The sequence below is a fragment of the Saimiri boliviensis genome, chromosome 2 (genome assembly GCF_048565385.1).
Source record: "Saimiri boliviensis isolate mSaiBol1 chromosome 2, mSaiBol1.pri, whole genome shotgun sequence".
Classification (NCBI taxonomy): Eukaryota; Metazoa; Chordata; class Mammalia; order Primates; family Cebidae; genus Saimiri; species Saimiri boliviensis.
This window is the reverse complement of record NC_133450.1, coordinates 121983729-121995663: the sequence shown is the minus strand read 5'-3', so window position 1 is coordinate 121995663 and position 11935 is coordinate 121983729. Positions and strand designations below refer to the sequence as shown.

Sequence of the window (11935 nt, the reverse complement as noted above, 5' to 3'; positions counted from 1 at the left end):
GTTGAATATTGGCCCCCACTTTCTTCTATCTTGTAGGGTTTCTGCTGAGAGAGCTGCTGTGAGTCTGATGAGCTTCCCTTTGTGTGTAACCTGATCTTTCTCTCTCGCTTCCCTTAGCATTTTTTTCTTCATTTCAACCCTGGTGAATCTGACGATTATGTGCCTTGGGGTTGCTCTTCTTGACGAATATCTTTGTGGTGTTCTCTGTATTTCCTGGACTTGAATGTTGGCCTGCCTTTCTAGGTTGGGGAAGTTCTCCTGGATAATATCCTGAAGAGTGTTTTCCAGCTTGGATTCATTCTCTTCATCACATTCAGGTACATCTATCAAACATAGATTAGGTATTTTCACATAATTCCATATTTCTTGGAGGCTTTGTTCATTTCTTTTCACTCTTTTTCTCTATTCTTGCCTTCTCATTTTATTTCATTGAGTTGATATTCAATCTCATATCCTTTCTTCTGCTTGGTCGATTTGGCTATTGAAATTTGTATATGCTTTGCTAAGTTCTCGTGCTGTGTTTTTCAGCTCCATCAAGTCATTTATATTCTTCTCTAAGCTGTTTATTCTAGTTATCATTCTCAGCTAACCCTTTTTCTAGGTTCTTAGTTTCTTTGCATTGGGTTAGCACATGTTCTTTCAGCTCTGAGAAGTTTGTTATTACCCACCTTCTGAAGCTTGTTTTCTTCAGTTCATCAGATTCATTCTCCATCCACCTTTGATCCCTAGCTGGCGAGGAGTTGTGATCCCTTGGATGAGGAGAGACATTCTGATTTTTGGTGTTTTCATCCTTTTTGTGCTGGTTTCCTCCTGTCTTAGTGGCTTAATCTACCTGTATTCTTTGTAGTTGGTGACTTTCGGATGGTGTCTCTTAGTGGACATCCTTTTTGTTTCCTTGAAGCCATTTCTTTCTGTTTCTTAGTTTTCCTTCTAACAATCCGGCCCCTCTGCTGCAGGACTGCTAGAGGTCCACTCCAGACCCTGCTTGCCTGGGGATCACCCATGGGAGGGTGTAGAACGGTAAGGGTTGCTGCTGTTTTTTTCTTCTGTTATCTTCATCCCAGAAGGGTACCTGCCATATGTCAGCCTGAGCTCTCTTTTATGAGGTGTCTCTTTGGGTATACGGGGTTTGGGGAGGTGCCTGAGGAGACAGTCTATTCCTCATATGAGCTCAAGTGCTGTGCTGGGAGCTCCATTGTTCTGTGCAGAGCTGCTGGGCAGGTACCTTTACGTCTGTCGCAGAGGAACTCATAACCACCTCTTTTCTCAGATGCTCTGACTTAGGAAGGTTGGCTTTATTTATATGTGCCTGACGTGCTGCTGCCTTTTTTCAGAGATCCCCTACCCTGCATGGAGTAGTCTAGTCACAGTCTGCCAGCAGAGGCATTGCTGAGCTGCCACAAGCTCTGCCCAGTTGCTGTGTGAACTGCCTTGGTATTGGTGGACTGCCTCAGTAGTGGCAGATGCCCATCCCCCTCACTAAGCTGGACTGTCCCAGGTCCAGCTGTGCTTGCTGCAAAACTCTTAATCCAGAGCTTTTCAGATTGCTTGTTTTGTGGGGGTGGTACCCACCAAGCCAGATCACCTGGCTTCCTGTCTCAGCCCCCTCCCTTTCAGTTGCATGGGCGGCTCTGTCTTCCAGGTGTTCCAGGCACCAGTTGAAATGGCCAGCTGCCCAGATTTGTGTGAGTTTCTGGGCACCAACCTGCTGCACCAGCCATTCTGAAAACTCATGACGCTTTTTGGCCTGTGAATCTCCTGGTCTGTGCTCAGTGCAAACTTGTTTGGAAATGTGGTGAGCACTCACCCTCTGCATTGTTCTTGCTGGGAACTGCACTCAGGAGCTGTTCCTATTTGGCTATCTTAGATCCTCCCCTGACACTGTTCTTATCTTCAAAAGCCTAATTGTCTAGGGGAAGAGACACCGACACATAACGGACCTCATAGTCTTTAGGTACAGTAATTGGAATATAAGCTTGTGTTTTCTATCTATATCAAGAAGAGAAATGCAGTATAGGTTGGGGTTGTGAGAATGGCCTTTGGATGGAAGTCATGTCAAAGCTGAATATTAACAAAAGAATAGATTTTTGACAGGTGACTCTACGTATTCGACATCTAAGAAGTTGCAGCAGTAGGATGCTTTGAGTTATTGAGAGCACTACAAAATATTTGCTGCCCCTTTTCAACTAATGAGTTCAGCTGAGCCACTGAAATATTAGGGCTGACTGAAGGCAAAACTGTGATTGGTAGTTCAACCTTATCTTTAGTACCATCCTAAGCAGATTTTCTAATTCTGTTACCGTTTTTATTTTTATTTTTATTTTATTTTATTTTATTTTTTGAGATAGTCTCACTCTGTCACCAGGCTGTAGTGCAGTGGCATGATCTTGGCTCACAGTAACTTCTGCCTCCTGGGTTAAAGTGATTCTTCTGCCTCAGCCTCCTGAGTAGTTGGGATTACAGGCATGCACCACCATGCCTGGCTAATTTTGTATTTTAGTAGAGGTGGAGTTTCACCATATTGGCCAGGCTGGTCTCAAAGTCCTGACCTTGTGATCTGCCCGCCTCAGCCTCCCAACGTGCTGGGATTATAGGCATGAGCCACCACCCCCAGCTAAGCATTCCCCGCCCCCCCCTTTTTTTGGAGAAGGAGTCTCACCTGTTGCACAGGCTGGCGTACAGTGGTGTGATCTCTGCTCACTACAACGTCTGACTCCCGGGTTCAAGTGATTCTCCTGCCTTAGAATTTTTGTATTTTTAGTAGAGACAGGGTTTGATCATATTGACCAGGCTGGTCTCGAACTCCTGAGCTCATGATCTGCCCACTTTGGCCTCCCAAAGTGCTGGGATTACAGGTGTGAGCCAACACCCATCACCCATTGCCCCATTTTTTTAGGCCCTTCTACTTACCCTGAAGCATAGTGTTTTCCACTTGTCCAAGGGGCTTTTCAGGAGAGTCCCTTGGTCTTTCAGGTAGGAGCTTTCTTCCTCTCTTAGGCTACAGCAACATTTAAACGTTTGTCGCTACAACTATTTTACTGAATGATTTGTACTTGGTAGGATATAAATATAAAGGAGCTTGATTTTTCCCCACCATGTCTATTGTAAACACTTTCTGATGTGTGATTTATTTCCACCTATGGATACTATCTTGGGCTGGTAGCTTTTATAACCACTTTTATTTTTAATATATGACCTCCTTATCCAGGCCATTAGGAATTCTAGTATGTTTGTTTCTCAGTAGACATGAGGGATTGGTTCCAGGACCTCCTGTGGATATCATAATCCACAAGCTCAAGCTCCTTATGTAGAATGGTGTAGTATTTTCATATCACCCACACTTTATTGCACATCCTTCATTATACTTTATTTTATTTTTTATTTTTTTAGAGACAGGGTCTGTTGCTAGGGCTGGAGTGTCACAATCATAGCTCACTGTAACCTCCTCCCATATACTTTAAATCATACCTAGGTTATATATAATACAAATGCAATGTAAATAGCTGTTACACTGTGTTATTTAGGGAATGGTGACAAGAAAAAAATCTGTACATGTTCAGTAAAGATACATATCTTTCCTCCAAATATTTTCAATCTGAGGTTGGTTGAATCCATGGATGTGGGACCCATACATTTCTGAAGGCTGACTGTATAGTCTAAAACTAAAATATTAATTTTTTTTGTCCATATTAAAACTAATTCCTCTAAACTGGATCTGATTTAGGCTTGATCTGCTTGTTTCCCTCTGATTTTTCATTTCTCTTTTTCTACATTAGTCTGCTGACTCTGGTTACTCTAGGTTTGAGGTAGGGAAGAAGTAAAGGCAGAAAGTCTTTTTCTTGACTTAGATATTGTTGCCTTATAGCAGGCGTCCCCAAACTTTTTACACAGGGGGCCAGTTCACTGTCCCTCAGACCATCGGAGGGCCGCCACATACTGTGCTCCTCTCACTGACCACCAATGAAAGAGGTGCCCCTTCCTGAAGTGTGGCGGGGGGCCGGATAAATGGCCTCAGGGGGCCGCATGCGGCCTGTAGTTTGGGGATGCCTGCCTTATAGGCTTAACAATAGTCTGAATGTTTTTTTAATGAAATATTTTGTTTTTTTGATGTGGCTCTCCAAACTGCAGGTTCTCTGATATGGGCAGTGCTTCACTGGCTGACTCCATGTGACTTCTTTCAACCCTGGATTTGGGTGACCTACTCTGTATAGACTTACTTTTGAAATGGCCTTACTTTTCCAAGTGGCGCTTTTGGGTACGGTTCCTTTTAAGACAGCACAAGAAGGTTACTTCTCATAGGGTCTAACTAGGTCAAATGTGGGTATTCTATGTTTGTTCTATTCTGGGTGGGAGTTTCATTTGCTCCTGCTACAGCCCGTCTCCTTTTACTCTTTCTCAGAGTCATCTCTTTCACAGTCTTTGTATTTTTTTCCAGGTACAAATCAAGGACAGTCAAGGTGTCCTTCAAATTTCAGGGGACAGAGTCAAGCCCTCTAAGTGGTTCTTTTGATGTGACCCTCACTTCACTTAGCAGGACTATGTACTAACAACACTCTGTAAATCTAACTTCCAGCCTCCCCTTGTACACTGTTGATGAGGATGATGAATTAAGAATTGTGAAACTGAATTTACAATCTCTAAGTGTATCTTAGTGTATACAGTGATGTGTCACCAAACATCCAGGACGATAGGCATATTGCGTCTTTTTTAAAGAAGTGATAGACAACTATGTTTGCAAACAATCGATTTGATTAATATGTTTTAGCAAAATTGTGTGGCTAGAGACTGCACACCAAAGTAAAAACCTTTCTGGAAACAGATATTAAGATTTTTAAATGTTTTTTTTTTTTACTATATGTTGGGGCCAACTTGCTCCCCTGGAACACATTTCTGAAACTAGAAGCTCATCAAAATATGATTAGATACATGAAGAGTTTTGCTTGTACACAAGGACTGTGATGACCATGAGTAAAACCAAGTCAGTTTGTGTTAAAAGATGAGGATTATTCTTCCAATTGCCTAGAGTTACTGAGTTATAAAAAAAAAACCTATTCATGAGCTCTGGGTAATTCTCATTGCACAGAAGACATGATAGAGGGCATATTTCATGTCCTTGTTGCGAAGGCTGTAGATGAGAGGGTTTAAGACAGGTGTTACCACAGAATATATCAGTGTGATAACCTTATGCGTAGCAACTGAGTTGCCAGATGTGGGACTCACATACATTACCATTATGGTTCCATAGAACAGAGACACCACAACCAAGTGCGATCCACAGGTAGAGAAGGCCTTTTGCCATCCAGCTGAAGAAGGAATCTGAAGCACAGTTCTGAGTACTAAAGTATAAGACCCAAGGATGTACACCATGGTGAGGATGATGAAAAGAGAGCTCACAGAATGGAACACATGCTCTATGATGTAAGTAGGGGCACAGGACAATGCCATCAGTGGGTCCACATCACACAGAAAATGATCAATGATGTTGGGACCACAGAAAGGTAGTTGAGAAATGAGGAAAATGGAAATTGAATGTCCAAGGAAACCAATGAGCCAACAAAGAGATACCAAAACAGCACAGAGCTGACCAGTCATGATGGAGGGATAGTGAAGAGGGTGGCAGATGGCCAGGTACCGATCATAAGCCATGACACAGAGGAAGAAGCATTCAGTTGTGCCCAGGGAAAAGAAGAGGTAGAACTGAGTGAAGCATCCAGAAAAGGATATGGTCTTGGTTTTGGAAAAGAAATTTACCAGCATGTTGGGGACTGTGCAGGTCACATACCAGATCTCTAGGAAGGAGAAGTTGGCCAGGAGTATGTACATAGGTGTATGGAGCCGGTGATCCCACCTCACTGCACAGATGATGGCCATATTCCCAGTCAGAGTCAAGATGTAGACCAACAAAATCATTGAGAAAAAGACGATCTGAATTTTCCAGGGACCAGAAAAGCCCAACAAGACAAACTGTGTCACAGTAGATATCTGTGAGTTATTCACGGTTCCCCCAGACTGTGGAGAGAACACAGATAGGCAATGACAACTTACTTTGCTGATGAGGCATCTTGAGGCTTTTTTGGGGGAATAAGGAGTTTGACTCTTTCAGGTGAATATATTGGATATTCTAAAAAAATTCTTAAGCAAACCCTGATTTATCTCTCTTGAATGATTCCTTTGGCTCTGATTCTTGTAAGCTCCAGGCTGTTTGAATTTTCTGTGGCAGTGGACAAAAATCAATAATTCGTTTTCTTTTGATATAAAAAAATTCTTGAAATAGAGGCAAAAATGGTTTGTTTTATATCTAATTTGTTTTTCAGTAAAAGATGTTCATATATAGCAATTACTTAGTGCTCTTCACTTCAAAATATGAAGACACATGCCATCATTTTAAATATATTCAAATCTGAGACTTTTGACAGCTTTGAGTGGTTTGTGATTTGACATTATTTCATATAGTTTCTTCCTGGAGCTATTTTTATTTTAGGAGTATTTATTTTCTTCCAACTTTTCTTTTTAGTGATACCAAGAGAAAATCAACCAGGATATTTAGATGATACAGTTCTTTATATATTTTGCTTTTTCCTAGAGACATTTATATTGTACTACAGCTTATTTACAATTTGGTATTTAATCATTTGCTTTTAGCAATACAATGTCATAATTATTCATTTCCTGGTGATTAATTTTACATTATAATTTATTGTGCTCCATATGCATTTAAAAATAAATATTTCATTAAAGATAACATATAAGATATTTTAGAGAATAAAACTGCAGTTACTGAGATATTTTCTTCTAAAGCTCCTCTTACTACTTCTGCTAGGATTTTCTCAAAAATTCACTATTTAGAAGATCTTTCTTTAGTATATGTAAAAAAATAGCCTCCAAATATTCAAAAAAAGATACAAGAGAATCAAAGGTGTTATTTCAAAAATAATTATTTACTCATTTTCCAAAATTTGTTTTGTTTTCTTTAGAACACACCACCAAATAAGACATATTTTCAAGAATCAAATAGAACTCCAAGAAAAGAGTAAATGATAGCTTTAACATAGGGGACTCTTCAGAAAAATTTTAACAAGATACCTTTAACTTTTTTGATTGATAAGAAGATAATTTGCCTTAGATTTTTCTCAAAAGTAGCGCATATATAGTATTTGATAGAAGTGATATATGCATTTTCTATATAAATAAATATATATATATACACACAATATATGTGTGTGTATATGCATATATATAGTATTTATAGTACTCACTAAACATAATCAAATAGAAAATAAATCCCTCCTATTCAGTGAGGTTATATTAAATAAGAAATACATTTATGATCATACAGCTGTTGCAGGCCCCACAAGTTAGTAATGCACAAGGTGAACTATGAATCTACTATGTTAGAAGGAAACATAAACCTTTTCATAGAGCTGGTTTTGCAGAAGGTTGTAGTCTGGTGGACAAGAAGCCAAAAAGAAACAAACTGCAAGATGGGGATCAGTGATTTTTAATTTTTTAAACTAGGATGATTATGAAGAACTAAGCTAAACCTACATTGAGGGTCATTTTTGTAAGACATCATGAAAGAATGGTTCCCCTCTATGGGTCCTCTATATAGTCTCCTCCTTTCCAAGCAAGAAACCCCTCTCCTCAGCCAGATGAGAAAGCAGTGATGCAGAGAGCAGCCACTTGTCCTTGGAACAGAGAAGAAACAACATGATTTTGCACTCAGATTCACAGACTTTGACCCAAAATAAAAATGCACAAGTCTGAGCTGCTTCTTTAAGCTCAGACTACTTTCATTGACATTGAAAACAACAAACAAACAAAAACCTTGCAGAAAAATTATTAGCCGTAGGGAAAGCATGGTAAATAAATTTCACAGATAATTTCCAACATACTTGTAAGAAACAATTTCTAATATAGTCATCACTAAATCTATGTGAGATCTTAGTCTTCAAAAACATTGATTTGATTTTTATCCTTTCTTCTTTTTAAATATCACTTCTGAAGGTGCAGAGCAAGTAATGGAATGGACAGAGAGAGAGGAAAACTGAGAGAGAAGATTTAAAAAAATTCAATTTTCTTTAGGTTTTAGTCCCAGTGGATAAAGCTAGTTCCATACTATTAAGCTCAAAATCTCTACAAAAGTCATAGCATTCCTGGTGCCTCAGGCTCTTCCTAAGAAGGGAAAGACCTGTGGATGACTAGTGCATTTATTTTGGAAAGTGCGGATTGCATGGTGATCTAAACACTCTGAGGGATTTTTTTTTTTCCTTTTTTTTCTTTTGGTTTTTGAGCTGAAAGACAAACCAATATTCTTTGATACTCAATCTCTGGAGCATGTGGAATGAACAAATGTATAGGCGAGTAGTCCATCTGTGGTGTATAACAGCAGCAACGCCCAACAAAGAAGACCTCTTCTACATACCAGCATACCAGGAAGCTTTCCTAGATTGTCTTGTAGAGAGCCTGCAGGGGGCCACAGGGACTCTCTCCTTCATTGGCTCTAATATGGAAGTCCTGGGTGAGAGCTTCACCAGTGGCTTATTTCATTTTTCTTGTACCCTAAGATTCTAGTGGTTTGTTTCTCATTGAGGGTGTCGAAACTATGTGTTGGTCTTAATTTATGCCTCATTTGAGCCACTGTGGAGAATTCTCAGGTGTCCCTTCATGTTCCAGTGATTCTGTAACTTTCTGTGCTGTCCCTAGGGACCTTTATACAGCTTGCCTGGGGGGGTTAATTGATATTTTTGTTAACATTTCCTATAGGGATTATTAAAAATAATGTGTTAAATTAACTCTGAGGAAACCCCATGATCTCCTTAGGTTTGTGCTCAAACAGCATGTGGTTTTATGCTATGGAATAGGTAAAGCCCTAGATTAAATGTGTTCCTGTGGTGCCAACTTGACATGGAAACTGCTGGGTACAAATAAAAATATGTTTAGGGCATTGTTCCATATTATAAGTGATATTGGGGTTGTCACAACTAATTTAGAGAGGAAGTACTGTGAGTAAAGATACCCAGTTGGGACTAAATATGTTTGAGGACTGATCATCATGAAGTGCAAGACTTGTACAGTGTATCACTAGGAGAAAAAAATAAGCCAATCTGTTCAGTGAAGGCTTTGAAAGGTTTTCTTCTCTAAGGGATAGAGGTACGAAGCATAGAGGTTTAAAGCATGTTCTGTTCTTGGTGTGAAAGACAACCTCAAACAATGAAAGATGTCTATTACTAGTTTTTTTCTGGTGGCCTCTTGACACACAAATATTCTTTAAGAATATTTATTTTCTGGCCGGGCATTGTGGCTCATGCCTGTAATCCCAGCACTATGTGAGGCCAAGGCTGGTGGATCACTGAGGTCAGGAGTTTGAGGTCAGCTTGGCCAACATGGTGAAACCCTGTCTGTACTAAAAATGCAAAAATGACCCCGTCTCTACTAAAAATACAAAAATAAGCAGATGTGGTGGTAGGTACCTGTAATCCCAACTACTTGGGAGGCTGAGGCAAGAGGATTACTTGAACCCAGGGGGTGGAGTTTGCAGTGAGCTGAGACTGTGCCATTGCACTCCAGCCTGGGCAACAAGAGTGAAACTCCATTTCAGAAAAAAAAAATCATTTTTTCTGAATTGAAAATATTTCACTTTTTTTTTTTTTTTTTTTTTTTTTTTAGATACATTCTTGCTCTATCATGCAGGCTGTGGGGCAGTGGCATGATATCAGCTCACTGCAACCTTTGCCTCACAGGTTCGAGAAATTCTCATGCCTCAGCCTTTTCAGTAGCTAGGATTATAGGTGTGCACCATCATGCGTGGCTTAGTTTTGTATTTTTAGTAGAGACAAGCTTTTATCATGTTTCCCAGGCTGGTCTTTAACTCCTGATCTTAAGTGATCCTCCAGCCTTGGCCTCCCAAAGTACTGGGATTACAGGCATGAGCCACTGTGCCTAGCCAGATCTCACTTTTTTGAAAGGCTTGGGTACATATGCAATTGATTTCTTCTGTCAGCTAAGATTAAAACTAGCAAAGATACAGCATAGAAAAATAATATATGTATATATGCACCCACCCACCACATAACTACTCAGTGAGGCCACATATGTTTAAAATGTTTTATCGAGCCTTGGTATTTATAATCCATGAGCTGAACTTGCACTGCTAAGCAACTGTGAAAGATAAGTCTGTCTGCCTGAGGGTGAGCCAGAACACACTACTAAAGCTACTCTCTACAGTTATAAAAAGTTAAAATCAGAGGTGACCAATTTGGCTTCTTTTTCTTTTTCTTTTTTTTGTTTTTTGTTTTTTGTTCTTTTTGTTTTTTAATTTGGCTTCTTTTTCAAAGATATCTCCGTTTTGGCTTACTGTTAACCTCAGGACTCTCTTCAGAGTATCTTTCATGTCTTTGATCTGGAGACTGTAGATAAGAGGGTTTAAGAGTGGAATCATTGCTGAGTATACCAGAGTGATGGTCTGCTGCATTCCTGCTGAATTCCCTGATGTTGGGCTCACATACATCACCATAAGGGTTCCATAGAATAGAGACACCACCATTAGGTGGGACCCACATGTGGAGAAAGCTTTAGTTCGACCAGCAGCAGAGGAAATAGGAAGCACAGCTTTGATGACCAGAGGGTAAGACCCCAAGATGGAAGGGCCCAAAGATAATCATCGAGTTGAAGGTGTAACAGATAAGCTCAGTGGAAGGAGCAGAGATGCAGGCCAGTGCAAACAATGGGCCTGCGTCACACACAAAATGGTCAATGATGTTGGGCCCACAGAAGGGAAGTTGGGAGATCAGAACAATGGGGATTGGATGGCAGAGAAATCCGCCTACCCAGCATACACAGACCAGAATCACACAGAACTTCCTAGTCATGATGGAGAGGTAGTGTAATGGGCGACAGATGGCCAGGTACTGATCATAAGCCATAAGTGACAAGAAGTAACACTCTGTTGTACCCAAAGAAAAAAAGAAATAGAATTGCAGGAAGCAGCCAGAGAAGGAGATGGTTTTAGTCTCAGAGAGGATATTGACTAGCATGTTTGGAACAGTGGAGGAAATGTACCAGATCTCTAGAAAGGCAAAGTTTCCGAAGAGGAGGTACATGAGTGTGTGGAGCCGCCTGTCCCATTTCACCGCACAGACAGTCGCTCCATTCCCTAGCAGTGTCAGGAGATAGAGAACAAGGATGAATGAGAAGTAGCAGCTCTGCCTCTCCCTTTGACCATGGAAACCCAGGAGGACAAACTGAGTCACGAAATACATTGTTCTGTTCTGGGGTCCCAAAGCTGTTAGAACAACAGAAGTAACCAAAGAATGAATAATAAGGAACATTTGAAGATTTTGCTAACTCATGCTGGCTGATGTACTAAACATTTTTATATATGTGATCTCATGTGATCTTCCTAATGACCCTTTTTGCTGCAAGGAGGTATTCTTTACCCTTCTCTTTCACAGACAGGGTGACTGAAGTTCAAGGAGATTTGAAGGGTTCACTTAAACATATGTACAAAGCCAGAATCGCTTTGTAGAATCACTGGCCTCTTTGGAGACTGGCTTGGAAAAAAACACATTTCATTTCAAATGTTTCTATAACCCTGAGTCTCTGTAATATTTCATGTTTAATGGTAAAATCATTGCCCCTTAGATACTCTACATATAAATATAAACTTTGGACACATCCTTTTACTCTAAAGCAAAATTGAATATAAATCTGAAGCAAAAATAGCTGCTATATTAAATTGCCTTCTTAGAGCTTCATGTGTAGAAGTCCAATAAAAAGCAACAGGAATAAAACTTTGGGGAGTCTTCAGCTCCCTTCCTTTTGCTACTCTCAGGGAAGAGCTGCAGAACCCTTAGGAATCTATATAATGGTTTGAAAGCGACATATATAGTTCCTTCTAGATCACATTCTCCATGGTGGCATCTGGATTTGATGAATA

At 40.1% G+C, this 11935-nt stretch overlaps 2 protein-coding genes across 2 annotated transcripts; both read right to left on the bottom strand.

The window, feature by feature from the left end:
• Nucleotides 1-5052: 5052 nt before the first annotated feature.
• LOC101042816 (olfactory receptor 11H7) lies at nt 5053-7557 on the bottom strand. The gene is made up of 2 exons (XM_010346315.3): nt 7546-7557; nt 5053-6009 (listed from the first exon to the last, which is right to left on the bottom strand). The coding sequence occupies exons 1-2, from the start codon at nt 7555-7557 to the stop codon at nt 5053-5055; spliced, it is 969 nt and encodes a 322-aa protein (XP_010344617.3).
• Nucleotides 7558-10240: 2683 nt separating this feature from the next.
• Nucleotides 10241-11327, bottom strand: LOC104652628 (olfactory receptor 11H6). Its single transcript, XM_010346314.2, is given in 2 exon segments — nt 10241-10640; nt 10642-11327. Coding segments are annotated over 2 exon segments (1086 nt in total).
• Between the last annotated feature and the right edge of the window lie 608 nt (nt 11328-11935).